Below are 16,339 nucleotides of genomic sequence, written 5' to 3'. Positions count from 1 at the left end.
TTACATATTCAATTGATAGTGGATTTCAGAAAACAACCCAGTTTCTGGCCAATCGATGAGCAGAGAAGCGCGCTTATGAAGCCTTTCTATTTATTGTCTGTGTGGGTCAATGAAAATTCACAGAAAAATTGATTTGGGGCCTGATGGCTGACAACCTTAACTTCAATTCCACTGTTTGGCCACAGAGAAACACAAGCTGCAACATTTTTGCTTATGTTTTGTATGGATAAATTAATCAAAAACATATTTTTTTATTTGCCAGATGCACTTCAGCACATACTTCTCATATCCATTATCAGGTTTTAGGTGTATTAGGTTTATCATTATCTAGGGACGATACATATAACATTGCTACAAACAATTGGTTATTGCAGTGTACATAAAATAACTAGCTGCAGCAAATTTGCAGTCTTATTAATGCACATCATTCATTAATAGATTAATATAAATTGATGTTACCTTGTTAAACAAAAGTACCGTGAACCTATTAAAGATGGCAACTTAGCGAGTTCATACATATACTGTATTTAAATACATATGCACACACACACAATCACACACCTAAATACAGAACGCTACATACTAAATACCTATGTATGTGTGGTTTTAATGGATAGTCAGGCAGACAGACAGACAGACAGATGGACGGACGGACGGATGGACACATAGATAGATAGATAGATAGATAGATAGATAGATAGATAGATAGATAGATAGATAGATAGATAGATAGATAGATAGATGTCTTAAAAGTGATGTGATTTACATAAAATATTAAGATTTTCTTTTCACAGGAATTTTCTTTTTTCTCCCCTTCATTTATCTGTGTCTTATTTTCTTGTTATTTAGTTGTAAAGCACAGTATGCTGCATTTCTTTGTGGATATTGTAAAATAAGTAAAAATAGTGTTTGTCTGCCATTTTGCATCCAGTAATTACTATTGTTTTCCATGGAATATGTTCCATCTTTATTGATCACAGGTACAGAGTGTAATGCAAACACGCTGCAAAAATTGACAATTTTTGTGTGCGAATGATGAAAGGTCAGAAATCTGTGACCTTTGTGATCGCTTTTCATTTTCTGTACATATAACAAACACCACCCAAGGATTCTCACTCTCCCTCATACACACACTCAGAGGTCAGGTGTCAAAGGTCGTATTGTGTCTGGAGAGGATTTTCTCTGTTGCCTGCTTGACCTTAAACACACGCAAATGTATGTAAGACACACAAACAAGGATACATATGCATGTTTAAACTCTTTCTTTGACAAAGCTCATCAAATAAAGGTTTGAAATATAATGGCATCTCGTGGACCATGCTACATTCATTAGGATTCGTTGATGGTTCATCAATAGTCAATTGTCAATGTGTGTGTGTGTGTGTGTGAGAGAGAGAGAGAGAGAGAGAGAGAGAGAGAGAGAGAGAAAATGAGTTTATGTGTGTGCATGAAATACTGAACTTTGACCTAGTTAGACTTCAACTGTCTGATACTTACTGACCTAGATGTCTGATTCATATCAAGACTGCTGAAAACCAGAGCAGAGAGATGAGGTTTTTTTTCCCCTTCACCACAAAACCAAAGTGAAACTTTGCATTTTTGAATGATTTCTTCGATGGAAAATTCCAATGTTGAGGTATTAAAGCATGATCAGATGGATGTCTTAATGTTTAGTATGTGACTTATTTGTGTTGAAATTGTTAATATTCATTATCAAGCCACCAATCAGAGCAGGCGCAGACTGCGTGACAGTAACAGGACCCCACCTTGTCCTGATTTTATGGGTAAATCTATTTTCATGCCATGGGAATTCTGGGAATTGTTAAGATTATGACATGTGGTGATTTTAGAACTGGATCACACTTTTGCAAGAAAAGACAAACAAGAAAACCTTCAATGGAGGGGGGGAGAAAAATACAATAAATAATCAAATCAGCTGGCTAATAATAATAATAATAGTAATATTATAAAAAGTATAAAAGTAGAAGACGTAAGAAACTGCCAAAAAATGGAAAAAAAGGAAAATATGCTAGAAATGACATGGCTGTTTAAGTAAATACATTAATTCTTTCACCAATTTTCAGCCAATTTACCCATGTTTCCTATTCTCGAATGTGTTTGAAATGTTATTTTGCAGGAAAAAAAAGTTGGATAATACATTAATAGATATCAGGACTCATATGACAATTAGCAGGAAAACACTGCATGGAAAAAAAATATAAATTAAAATCTTTTTTTTTTTTCTTATTCTTGAGCATAAACATGATAAACAGGGGGAGTCCAGGAAAGACAGAGAGTTGAAATTTCTCAGTAAAGCCTTTGATTTAATCTGTGAAATATTTGCAACCAACAGAATATGAAAGCCACAAAAAAAATCTGAAAATTGCTCAGGGGGAAAAAGAATAAACACACACTAAATTAAGTTCCTCCATTATTTATACAAAGCAGTTAAGTAAATCAGCATCAAACGCAGCCACGGTCTAATTTTTACACTCCAGCCCAGTCACTGTTAAATAGAAAATATAATAATGAATAAGTTAAAAGGTTGTTGCAGCAAGAACTATCGTAGAAAAACTTCAAATACAGAGAAGCTCCTTAGTGTTGCACCACCTGTTTTGCTATTGTTAGCCATGGCTACATGCTAGCTGCTGGGGCTCTGAAGAGGTCTCTCATCATAATTCAGATCTTTATCAATTGATAGTTTGGGAATTTTAGCAGACCATCTTTGTACTTTAAACAATATAAATTAAAAAAATAATGATAATAATTTTTTTTTTTTTTCGTAGTGGAGTGCCTGGGGGTCCTCAGTAAAGGAAATTTAAAAGGTACATTTTTAATTTTGTTAAAGCATTTTTGAAAAGCCTCTTTTAAAAACTCCTCTGGTAAACATTTTACACATGAAATATTACCAAACAACACTGATCTGGTCTTTATATATCCAATTTATTAGAAGAAAATATGTATAATTCTCTACAACAATTACATTGAGGACTTCAGATGACCCATTTTAAAGCATAATACTTGGAAAGGTCCAATATTTTAAAGCTATTACTTAAAAACTGGTATAAAATTTGTCATTTTCAACTAATTGGCTGTTTTTTCCAGGCCTTTTTCTATTCTTCACTTAGGAGTCTAGTGGCTTGCCATACAACAAGTAAAGCAAGTAGCAAAACAAAACTTCATTCAAGAAAAAAATTAATAGTCCTTCCTTTTTAAATTTGCTTTTCAATTTCCTAGCGGTTTCTTGCAAATTAAAATGAAAAAATAAATAAAAAAAGAAATCACATGTTTGAACTATAAATGTAATTATTACAAAAAGTACATTTGTATAAAATTTTCACGTCAAATCAATGAATCAATGGGCGCATTTTGGTCCATCTCACTACCTTTGAGAAACAAGGAAAATATAAAAACACTCAAGCAAAGTCACTTCAAATGGGGATCCCCTACTTTTTGAAGGTCAAAAATTCAAGTGTTTATATATGCTCGTTTATCTACCATCAAGTGGTCCTTCTTCCGGCCTCCAGGTTATAGGCTTCTCCTAAAGCTCCTAAATTCTAATCTAATTCCTGCACTAAAAAAATATCATCCGCCATTGTAAATTACACCCAAACTTCCATCTATTTTCACTCATTTGGCTATCTCCATGGCTTTGGTTTGCAAGAATGGATAAAAATGCAAAAAGTGACTTAATTATTTTAATTTTATTATTTATATTATTATTATTATTACTTTAACAGGATTACAGTTGCAATAACTGAAAAACAAACATTGGATGGTGAAAAGGTGGAAAAATTTGGAAGTAAATTTAATTGGATGAATTGAGCTTTTTATGTTATGGTAGCAACAGCTTTGGAGCTGGAAGAGCAAAACAGAGTATATCAATGTGGGCAGGGAGGAAAATGCCACTGCATATATGCATACAAGAGGACAACATACAATTATACGCCTTCATGATCTTGAAAACTGCACTTTCAAGCACAAATTCCTTCCTGAGCATTGTATAACATTTCATACTTTGCTTTAGGCAACAGTGACATCCACCAGTGAAATTATTATTTCTCTGCAGAGAAAATGCTGAGAGCAATATCACCAAGAACAATTTCTCTATCAACATTGATGGATGGCGATAACTTTTAGGTTGAATTAAAAAAACAAAAAAAATAAACACTTGACATGTTTAATAGAAGTTCTTTTTCTTTGTAGATACCAGTCACTGCATCACTGATTTTGTGTTCATATTGATAAATAATGAATGTTTTGAGGGTAAACTGCTGACATATGGTCATATACTGGTGATACATTTCATGCAGTTTCTTCAAGTAGTTTGGTTTTTCTTTTGGCATTTTTCTCATTTTCAGGTATTTTGATTTGGTTTTTCTTTGGGGATCTGTTGATATTTGATCACATGTAGCCCACTTTCAGGTGATTTATGATAACTTGAAGTATTTTTTCACAGCATTGTTCTATGGTATAGAGAGTAGTTCTGTCTCCCTGATTTTGGTCAGTTTCCTAATTCAGTTTTTGTAGGTTTTTTCAACTGCAATAAAGTGAAACAGTCGAAGAAAAAAAGTGGTTAACTAATTAGCAAAGACTTTTCCACACCAAAAAGGGACAACCACAAGTTTCCCCATGGCTGGATATATATAGTAAAACTATGTATTATAAGATTTGCTATTAGAAAAATATAAAACAACTGTAATATATATGACAATGCACTATCAAGCCCTATTTCTCACTTTAGACATTGCCATCACAGTGCCACTTTAAGCATACCACCTCTACCTGAAGCAAACTTCCTATACCTTCACTTTAGATCATCAAGTCATGTCTTTGATTCATCCATCGCAAGATGCTACAATGACATTATCCCTGAATTGGTAAGGTGTGTTTATTATTTCTCTTCATTTGTCCTTGATATATGCTACAGGGAAACTACAGAGAGATGGAGAAGATGGCCAAAATGACAACCTGATCAAAACTAGATTCTTCAACCCTATGTGGATATGTTGGGAATAGAAATTCAGAATATAACATCACAAAGACACCAAATTAAAGTCAGGAGGATGTTGTTTCATTGTCATTCCAATTTCCACTTCAAACAAAAAATGAAATTAGGTTTGAAGCAAAAATATTTAATTTTGTGAGGAAAACCAAAATAGTAACAATTGTAAAATGGGCATTTGGAAGATGTTTCGAATATAATTTGAGCACGTTCTCATCATTAGAGACTGACACACTTAATGTTCCCTAGAGAATGTAGTAAGGGCAAACTGATAAGATCACTATCTGTATCTAGCATTCGGTAAAATATTAATATTAGCTAACATATACCGATAGATCAGCAGATGGGATCAGATGATACATATGTCAGACTCCACGTCTGAAAGATAGAACCAGATTTTATTCAAATGAGAAGTGTTGCTGTCTGTGAAACATCTTGATGATGAGAAAGTCTCATTATTGTCAAAGATTAAATAAAAATATCATCCTGTTATCAAGCAGAGTCTACCTCATTTTTGGACGGAGGTTATGAGGAACTAGAAGTTTGTGAGCGGACCGTCTACAGCAACAGTGGGAATCCATGAAACCTCCCTGAGGTTGTGCAGCTAGTATTAAATTATAATGATGGTAATGAGCTTTGCAATTTGAATATTTTAGTGGCAATTTTGGTTAGTTTTGTGCCATGGTAAGTAAAATGGAGTTTTCTATCTGACTGAGTTTTAACATCAGATAAAGTCACTATGGTAATGAGGTTATTCCTGATTTCAGAATGATTTAAACAATTTGTTGCATTAGGATAGCAACCTGCCACTAGAGATTAGGACAACCCCTTAAACTGGTTTGCTTAGCATAAGAAATAGTTGCTTATGTGCTGGACTATCTCTGTTGAATGTCATGAAATACACATTCAGTATACACTCTATAAAATGGTCATGTTAATTCACCAGGTGTCCTGATAAAACAAAAACATTTTGCTTGAAAATCTTCAAAAAAAAAAATACAGCTGGAACAACATTCCTCAGAACCCACTGCGTACAATAATGTCAAGCGGGCCTCAGTGAAGAGACTAAATAGGAACAATAATTTGGAGTAAACCGATCAAAATGATGCTGACGTGACAACATCTGGAATGATTTTTCTGACAATATAGCCTACTGATTGCTGGTTTGTCACACCTGAATATAAGAACACACGATTTTTGCCCGATCCACCGACCTCCATTTGGACAGTGAGTATATTGCGGTGATGAAGTGTACTTGATTGTGGTAGGCTAACAATCGACAGCCAGTCGCTGAGCAAAGATAATCAGCAGGGGTGTAAAACAGGGGCGCCCGTGTTTATGCCTTACTAAATGGACAAAGTCAAAACAGGTAAATGTTCAAAAAAATTGGTTAGTGTTTATGAAAGGGGCATCTGGTGATAAAACATTGCTGGAGGGCAGCTGATGGCTAGAATACCTGAGCTGCACCTTGCACCAGGTTTTATTTATCTTAGTTTTATTTGTTTAACCAATGGGCAAAATGCTAATGGTTTTGTCAATAACTTTTATGCACCACAGAGACAGTTGAGACTGTTATGAAACCATCAAGCAGTTGCATTGTTGCGGGGCAGCCACCTCAAGCAAAATGCACACATCATGGGTCCTACTCAGAAGAGTTCTAATGCAGATTTGTTTCACTAGTAGCCTCTGCTAGTGGTATTTGTGAGTTATCTTTGCTTGTTAGCTTAGTGCTACTGGTGAGCATGAAGCAGGTAGTGTGTAAAGGGAATGGCTCGGGAAGTCTGGGGCCGGGTAGGCAAGGGGTGGGTCTCCAACATTCAGTAGTCCTCATTCGTCAGTGCAGTATCAGAGCTTGTCTTCCTTCTTCTGACTTAAAATATCCTTCATTGCTGTGGTTTAAAGATGGTTCACAACTTGGCTCGAGCTCTAGGAACATTCACAATATGTGCAGTCTCGCTCACAGTGTAGTGGCTGATTTGACAAAAAAACATTCCCAGAGACACAGAGGAACCCAATCACCATTTCCTCCTCATCCTCCTCTTCAGTGCAGTTTCTACTGGACAGTGAGCATCTGAAGCTATGCAGCTACATGGCCAATCAGGTATATGTTGTCATAGAGGTGGCCTACAAAATCATCTGATACATTATGGGCTGCCCTGCGAGTGTTCCTGATAAACTCCCTCTTGGACATTTTGTTTTTAACGTGAGGGCTGCTGAGGTCGATGGACAGCAGGATCAGACTGTAGCACAGGACGTACACAGCATCTGCAGGGAGACACAGAAACACAAATATCCTGTTTCCCCTCAGTTATTTATCACATACATTTGAAGTTTTGAATAAGAAAGGGTCTTTGGGAAAAACATTATAAAAATGTAATACTTAGCCTGGTTTTAGGTATGTGGAAAAGTTAATGTGCTAAACTGGAGACGGAATAGCCCCTGCTAAATAAAGCTGACCTAGCCACAAACGAGAAAAACAAAGTACAAAATGCTGAAAATGTCTTGATGAATGAAAAAAAAAAACATCCTTTAAAAGCAGAAAAACAATTACAGGAATTCAGGAAAAAGAAATCCTGAAATATAGTATAGAATATAACATGGAAATCTATTGAATACTAATCTGCTAAATATGAAAGTCAGATAACTATTCCACATTACCCCGATAACATCACCTATAAAAATTAAACAAAATAAAAAAAATGTTAAAAATGCCAAAGATCAGGAAAATCATTAAAAAAAAAAAAATTCTTAGAAAATAAGCAATATGAGAGTCAATATAATAATCATGCCATAAGCAAAATGGACTTCGCAACTCAGAGAACCTATCAGCAAAAAACAAAAATTACAAAAACAAAGGAACAAAAAAAATGAAAGGAATTTGTCAGTAATCTAAAAAAATAAAAAATAACCTTCCCAATCAACAAAATGCACAAATTATTCCAAAGAAAAAGACAATATTCAATAATCATTATCATTTTTAGAGTAAAAAGAAAAGCAAGGAAATTGTGTTAAGAAAAACGGTCAAACTGAGGAAACACTTTGGAGCATGTTTGAGGGCACCCTAACACTGACTTCGTCAGGCAGTTGATTAATAGAAATCCTGCTGATCCTCCTGAGTACAGGAAGATGGTGAGCAAAATTGTGCCTGATTTGTGCCCGATACCTTCCAGAGTACATGGAGGGGAAGCAGAGGCTGACCAAACATTCGGCCCTGGGCTAGAAACCATTACACTAATCCTACTAATCACACCAGTTAGTCAGAAGAGTTGCCAGTGGGAGTCAGGGTTCCAGTATGGTCCACTGGGAATAACGACGCACTAAGTATCTGAATCCACGGCCCACTGATATTGAAGCCGGAGATTAGTGAAAAACATGCTTTCCATGCAACAGTAACAGCACAATGTTTGGCTTTGGGGTAGTAATCTAAATAGTCGCTGTGTCTGTTTTAATCCAAAAACTGATACACACTAAGAGAATCTAGCCTAGCGACCTAACTGGTATTAGATACAAAGCACATATTTACACGCTGTCCAAGTTTCAGTCCAAAGCGCATTCGAATCGAGGCCTCATCAGCTTTCCTCTGGCTCCACCTACCGTTCAACAGTTTTACTGCACACAGAAAGCTTCATATCAACCAATGTTTGAATTTAGAAAACCAAATTAGAATTGTTCTTGAATGAAAACTGCGTGTTTCATCCTCTTTAATGTCACTTATTGAGATGAGATGAGATGAGAACAACTTTATTAATCCCGAAGGAAATTGTTGTGCCAGAGTTTCACGTAAAAAACATAACAGTAATAGATAATAGTAGAAAGGAGGAAGAATAAGAAATATAATGAAATATGAATTGTCTTAACTGTTAGCAGTAACTACAAAGATTGAAGATTCCCTGCGGCTGAGGGAAGAATTATTGGATTCTAATGAGTTTTTTTTTTCATTTAATCTCAATATTTCCACCCAACACAAATTATCTGTGATCATTGTCTTATATTAGGACAGTAATGGGTGTGTGTGTGTGTGTGTGTGTGCGACTGACCAGGACTCAGGCCCAGCTCTCGGACAAGTCCAGGATTGCAGGTACAGAAGCGGTGGCTGAATTTAGTAATGAGTGTTTCCAGGTACTCTCCCCTCTCCTCAGGGGCATGGATGTGTCGGAAAAAATCCCTCAGCGCATTTGGTAGGAACTGATTGCTGAAGTTATGGAGGGTCACCAACTCATCCAGAACGTCCCGCCTACACAGCCATTGATAAATACAAATATACATTCAGTAAATATCACTAAGGACAAGGCAATATATATCACTTTACTGTGGTGAGGTATCACATATTTTTTCATTATTGATAATTCTGATGTGTAAATATGATCTAGTGTGTGTGTGTGTGTGTGTGTGTGTGTGTGTGTGTGTGTGTGTATGTGTGTGTGTGTGTGTGTGTGTGTGTGTGTGTGCTCTAACCTCTCATCAAGGTAAATCCTCAACATCTTCCAGTTGAGGCGTCTGGTGTAGAAAATGAACTTTGCTAGCTCTGTGGGATGATCCACAAGTATACCCCTAGACATGAAATAAATGATGCCCTGGATATAGAGGGCAGGGTCAGAGAAATTGAAGAGCAGGAGGGAGACGGAGAGAGAAGAGAGACAGAAAAATGATTTATCATGAGTTAAGCTTTGCTGTCTTTTATTTTTTTTTTTATATCAATATATCAGGGGAGTGTTTCTGTTTCAGTTTTCTGTTTCAAATTCCGTTTTAATATTATGAGATAATCACATTGAATAATGAGAGTAAGGTAATGATCATAAGAATAATATTGGTGCCTTAATATTAACAATATGAATTTATAATAATGCAAAATTAAGAGATATTTTAAGAAATATCCTGAAATACTGCATTATTTTACATCAAATCTTTGTACTTGAGACCTTAAAACACTTGATAGCCTTAACCTTGACAATTTATATTTTATTGTATTTCTTATTCTCCCTCCTTCCTCCAATTATCTATTATTGTTGTGTTTTTGCTTGAAACTCTGGCACAACAATTTCCTTCGGGATAAATAAAGTTGTTCTTATCTTATCTTATCTTATGAAGGATAAAGGTATAATTTTAATAGGAACTTAGCAGAAAGCTTAAAACAACATTACATTTTTAAGACAATAATTTGTGACATTGTAAGCATCAAGCATAAGATTATAATACTGTACTCTAATACACACTAATATATTAGGGTATAAAATTGAAGGGAGGAGAAGTCATACTGAGTAAAGATGATAAAAGTCATACATTATGACAATAAAGTTGTACCTTATGAGGAATAAATTGTAATTGTACAACAAAAGTCATCGTTTCAGAGGAATAAAGTCCCAGGAAAAAGGAAAAATGCTGTACTTTAATTATAATACGGTTGAAACTTTAGGAGAATAAAGTCATAGTGAGTCAAGATGAATAACGTCATAGGGTCTAACAATATAGTTGGATTTTCTATGAGAAATAAAGTCATTGTACAACTAAAGTCATCATTTTAGAAGAATAAAGTCATGGGAAAAATATTTTCTTTAATCAGAATCATGCCCCAATATTGTTAGAATGAAGTCATCACTTTACAAAACTGAAAGTGATAATATAGCAAAATCAAAAAGTAAAATTTGTAATATCATGGGTCATGGAAGTAACAACAATGAGACATTGAGAAGGTTACCCTTATCTCTACAAAACCAATGCAAAATTGCGAAACCAGTTTATTATCAGGGTTGGTGCTTAGTAACCATTTAGTGTTTCCTTATTTATGAAGCTGATACTGACCCATACTCAGTGGACCAGACCAGATAGTGTTTCCATTTGAGTCACAAAAATCATTCTTATACTATGATTTCACCAAGCTCAATGTTATCACAGTATGATAGCCTTTCCACACAAGCAGCATTTGTATTTTATTGAACATTTTGTTATTTACCCAAAATGTATATTTGACACTTTTAAGTGTTTGCAAAATGCTTTTGTTGTAGTGTTTAATACTAGCGGTATGTCAGTCAATATCTACGTATTATTTTGCTGTAATTCAGAGGAAACCTCCCCTTTCAATCTGATGACACTAAATGCTAATTAAATTTCATGATCTTGTGCTTCAAACCTGTGTTACTCCTGTGAATGTGAAGAACTGAGCATGAACAGTGCTGCAATGAAAAAAAAAAAACCAGTCTGCTCTTCTGATGTTCCGATGCATGTTACCTCCTGTGGGTTTGCGTTGAACGTCAGGCTGCCTTCGTCAAGCTGCAGATACAGCCTTCTGTATGAGAAACCAGCAGGTAGCCGTCTGTTGTAGATGGAGCAGTGACCCCACGTTGACTTACACAACCTGGTGGATGAACACAGACATTCTCTGTATTTCTCTGACAAACTGACTTTCATATTGAACTGTTAGTCTAATGCTTATCACACTGTGTTAAATATCATAAATTCCACCCCATCTGAATATTTGTTTATTTGCATTTCATTGCAACAATGTTAAGTGCTGCATCTGAAATGAAAAAAATATTCTGGATGAGTGGTAATTTCCTGCATTTTTTTACGAAGTAAGTTTTTTCAGCTTCATTGTTGCCTCTTATTTGGTAAATGTTAGTAAATGTCTTTACATTGTTTTTTTGCACATATGTGCGACTTAGAATGTGCGACTTAGAATTCGGAGCAAAATATAGTCCGAAAAATACGGAAAACATGTCTTTTGTTATTTTGTTTGTTTATTTAATAACGATTATAAGTTCAACTTTTGTGCAAGCACAAGGTCATTTCAAATAAACTTAATTGATGCCAAAGATTAATTTTGTCTGACTTCATGTAAGCAATTTAGTTATATGTGGAGAGAAAAAAACACTACAGGGTCAGGGTTGTCCTGGGCAGATGTTGGGTGTGGAGTGGCTTACCCTTGCCAGAGATACTCGTCGTTCCCAAGATCCTGCCACACACAGCCAGCCAGACAAAGGTCAGTAGCATTAAGGTAGGATAGTATGGTGATGCCCAATTCAGGTGGCAGCATCTCCAAATCTATAAAACCATGTTGCTCTTTACCTGCAACCACAAAGATGAACACTGTTTGAAAACTAACCAGAAAAGAAATAACTACAGGTGTTACCATAGAATGCAACGGCAGATGACGGGACTTTAAGTATATTGAATGAAGGAGGAAGGAAAACAAACCACAGTCATGGAGTTTTGGTGCAATCTTTCTTTTGTACCTAACAATTTTGAAGTAATTTCTAAGAACCTTATTACTTTCAGCCCACATTTTTAGTGTGTGCAAATTTGCCTAGAAAGATCATAAAATGTTTGAGGAGCTTAAATATATAAACAAACAACTTTAATATTAGGACTCACATGACAGTCATCATCATACTGCAGGAGTAAGGCAAACCTATTGTCAGGTTGCTAGCATGACTCCATGTAGTATATACCAGTGCACTTTTTGTATAATGGAATTTTTTTATTGTATTTTTTACAATCCAAGTTAGTACCGCAAACAGAATATCATAAAAATATAAACAGACAAAAGTCCATTAGTTCAACTGATCTATTTCAGGGTAAAATCAAGCACAAACACAAGCAATGCAATTAAAGTGCTGATAAAACCAAGAGGACCAAAAATAGAGCAAAGTCCACCACTTTATTTATCAGTGATTACCTGTTTCTAGAAATATTCCTGCCGATTTCCACGTAGTTTCACAATAAATTGCAGGGTTTTAACTCTAGAAATTCTCCCCTATTATTAATCACATTTTTCTAAAAATAGTTACTTTTTTCTCATCAATTTCTTGATTCTGGATAGTTTATCTTCAGTTTCTAGGTAATGACTGTGTTTTTTAGTAAACTGTTTCCCAATGGTGATGATGGATCATGGAATTTTTTGGATACTTGAAATTATTCTGGTTCTAAAAATGATTCAGTTTCAACATCCAGACAAATTGTCTCAGAAAAATCCTGCTTATGGTTTTTGAAATCTTGGTTGAAGTAGTTAATTTCAACAAAGCAGCTTAGTTGCACTTAATGAGTAACATTGTATGAACCTTCAAAGTCATCTAGAGACTGTCTACTCCGCAAAAAATAAAAAAAAATAAAAAAAACTTTTAAAAGTAATACAAAAAAAATTCCCCAACTCATTTTGACTTTTCCCCATCTGCTGGCCTGCCAGCTAATGCTGTCAACACCGGTACAGCTGCTAAAAATTAACAACATCAATAAAGTAAGCAGCAATATCAATGTTTTCATTAAATGCGAAAAGCTTTAGCTATACATTAAAATCATTTTGTGCAGACCCCACCTCCCCTTCTTGTTCTCAGCAAGTGGTAAATGTCAGGGCTGTAGCAGTTCTGGGGGGCTCGTCTCTGTGGGCCTCCATTACGCCCTGGAAAGAGAGAAGACTTTGAAAAACACTTCTATGATTTTAGGGTACGTTTGCTAAGGTTCAGATCATTTGCTCTGCGGGTTTTGTTAAATCCTCCTAATTTTTAGTTTTTTTTCCATTTTTTTTACTTTGGGAGTAACTTTCAGCTACTTTGAAACTATCAAAAATATAGGCAAGGAAAGCCCATGTAGAATGATTATATTCAACTATCTTTATTATTATTTTTGTTATTATTATTATTTTCAACATTTTTATTTTCAGAGCAACTCAGGAAAAGAGGAAAAGAGGTAAAGAACCAGGTTCAAGCAGGCTGGAATGGTTGGAAAATGTATCCTGGAGTATTATGGAATAGAAGACTATCAGCCAGAAGGAAAGGAAAGGTGTACAAGACAGTGGTGAGACTAGCGATGCTGTATGGTCTAGAAACAGTGACAATGAGGAAAAGACAGGAGGCAGAGCTGGAGGTTGCAGCGATGACAATATTGAGGTTCACTTTTGGAGTGATGAGGATGGATAGGATCAGGAATGAGTCCATCAGAGGGACAGCACATGTTAGATGATTTGGAGAGAAGGTCAAAGAAGCCAGACTGAGATGGTTCTGTCATATACAGGAAGGGAGGGATGGTGAATATATTGGTAGACAGATACTGGAATTGGAGCTGCCAGAAAGCAGGTCCAGAAGAAGACCAAAGACAAGATTTATGGATGTAGTGAGAGGATATGAGGATAGGATTAGATGGAGAATATTGATTTGCTGTGGCAACCCCTGAAGCGAAAAGCCGAAAAGGAAGATGAAGAAGAAGAAGAAGAGGAGGTTGTGCTGGAGAGAAGTTCCAGGCAGTTTCTTGTTAATGGTGGAAAACGTTCATGCAAGTTTTCTTTTTTATGAATATAATATCCATGAACAATCATGACACCAATAACCCACAGTTTATGTTGTGTTCAAAAGCGAAAATATGGAACTGATTTAAACCCATCAAACTACTGAAATACCATAACTGTATTTCTTAAATCCTTCCAGATTATAACATGAATATTTTAAATTGCATTTATTTATTTTACCGTTTTAACATGCAACAGTGTTTCAACATAATTTTAATTGTTGCTTGTTTGACTGGGGGAATATTATGGACCATAAATATATGTGTGTATTAATGGATTTTCCTCTTTTCTCTTTTTAGTCTTTTTTATTCTCTTGAGCCTACTCATTCTTCTTTTGCAAGCAACTTAATGTCAGGATCACCTTGATCCCGTCTTCCACCTCGATCAGCCAGTCGATCGGCTAGTTCTTCCTGAAGCTGCTGCTGTTGTCTGGGTGGCAGCCTCCACAGTGCCTGACCCATCTATGTGGTGAGAGAACAAAATAACAAGCATATAAATGTGTGTGTGCGTGTGAGTATTTCTTGAAGTGGCTACATATGATCAATGGTCCCCAAAAGAGACAAAAAGTGCATAGAAATGTTGAAAAAAAAATTGGGATGCTATGAAACAGCCAATTAAGGTTCAGCTGAAATGATACAAGGCTCCCCATTAGAAGCACTTGAAGTTCCTTTAAAATAAGAGGAATAAATTGTTTCAACAAAAAGCTGACACAATTTTCTCGTATTCATCTGAAGACAGTTTGAAAATAGTCTTTCTTGCCTCCAATGCAAAACAAGACATTACATTGTTAACCTTTTGGTTGGATATGTTCACATGAAAAAAATCCTGGGGAGATATTAACCATATTTGATGTTGCTATCAACTTTTTCATTATGAGTTTTATTTGAGGACAATAGTGTTTTGATCATTTTATGCCATGGTGCAATTTGGGCCCAAATATACTTACATCATAGCAAAGCCTATTAGACACACAAATACAACCATACGTGTGTGTGCGTGTGTGTGTGTGTGTGTGTGTGTGTGTGTGTGCTTACAACTAACGGCAAACGGTCGGAAACTCTTGTTTATGACAATGAAAGAGAGCGTGAGTCTGGTGAAAGTGTGATAAAAGTAAAACCCTTTCCAGGGATTACTCTTTAACAAACTGCCCTATTAAAGGGCACCTGACAAAACAGATGACGGTGGTGGTTTGCAGCTTCTCACACAAAACTAACAATACCGACTTAAATTATATATTTAGCACTGTGTGACATATATGTGAGCGTGTGTGTCTAAAAAAAGCAGTAGTGAACTGAGCCGGTCGTCCTTTCCCACTTGGAGCCGGTCTAACGTCAGCTGTATTGCATAAACAACTCCATCAGTGTTGTTAACATCAACGCTGAAGTTCCAGCAAGCTAGGGTGGACCGTAGTCCCGCCTTTTTCCCCGCAAAACCGACACACATATATTTCGCTTGGCAGCCTCACACGCAACACCATTGGTTCAAGTGTCAGTCATTCACATAGTTTCTTGACTTAGCTTAGCCAGCTACTTTAAATTAATAAAGACAGTTAACACAATCTGCTCGACCTCGCTTCACAACAGGTTTCCATTTTGTACTTCTTTGACTAGTACGACGTTGTATTTTCGATGAACGACAAAGCGATGCATAAATGGACTTACGTACCTGAGTTTGAAGATTTCTCTGACAAGCTGACCTACTCACGACAACGACAGCTTGAAACGCTGTCACCCTGTTCTGAAACGCATTTAGCCTTCATGCTATTTAAGTGACAAACTAACTGAAGCTTAAATTATTTGACGAAAGCGGAGGCAGTTGCAGCTCCACATATGGGAGAGTGACCCTTCAGTTACACTGTCATCTGCTTCATCCTCTACCTCCCACTGCCATCTCTGACCCACCCCTTTCGCGAATACGCAGCGTAAGATGGCAAAAAAGAAAACACTTTTAAATCGTAAGAGAAAAGTAAACGTTTTACAAACATATTCGCACCGTATGGAATATACGGTTAAAATAAAACGAGAGAGGAAAGGGGAGAACGTGTTACTTTTAGGAGGCGA

The 16,339-nt window shown here is 36.0% G+C and overlaps 1 protein-coding gene across 3 annotated transcripts; it reads right to left on the bottom strand.

Annotated features, from left to right (window-relative positions):
* Positions 1 to 5,917: 5,917 nt before the first annotated feature.
* On the bottom strand, positions 5,918 to 16,298 carry fbxo8 (F-box protein 8). Of its 3 annotated transcripts, none has more exons than XM_086142750.1 (9): positions 15,945 to 16,298; positions 14,641 to 14,740; positions 13,314 to 13,397; positions 11,923 to 12,067; positions 11,231 to 11,357; positions 9,461 to 9,579; positions 9,043 to 9,239; positions 8,529 to 8,614; positions 7,103 to 7,270 (listed from the first exon to the last, which is right to left on the bottom strand). In XM_086142750.1, the coding sequence occupies exons 2-9, from the start codon at positions 14,738 to 14,740 to the stop codon at positions 7,241 to 7,243; spliced, it is 888 nt and encodes a 295-aa protein (XP_085998876.1). In that variant the 5' UTR covers positions 15,945 to 16,298; the 3' UTR covers positions 7,103 to 7,240. The 3 variants fall into 3 exon arrangements, with proteins under 3 accessions (XP_085998875.1, XP_085998876.1, XP_085998877.1); XM_086142751.1 differs by lacking the exon at positions 7,103 to 7,270 and adding an exon at positions 7,433 to 7,462; XM_086142749.1 differs by lacking the exon at positions 8,529 to 8,614 and having other exon boundaries at positions 5,918 to 7,270.
* Positions 16,299 to 16,339: the final 41 nt, after the last annotated feature.

Source organism: Fistularia commersonii, chromosome 35 (genome assembly GCF_037954325.1).
Source record: "Fistularia commersonii isolate RoL2024-O1a breed Wild chromosome 35, RoL_Fcom_v1.0, whole genome shotgun sequence".
Lineage (NCBI taxonomy): Eukaryota > Metazoa > Chordata > Actinopteri > Syngnathiformes > Fistulariidae > Fistularia > Fistularia commersonii.
The sequence above is the reverse complement of the archived record's forward strand: the minus strand, read 5'-3'. Positions and strand labels throughout refer to the sequence as shown.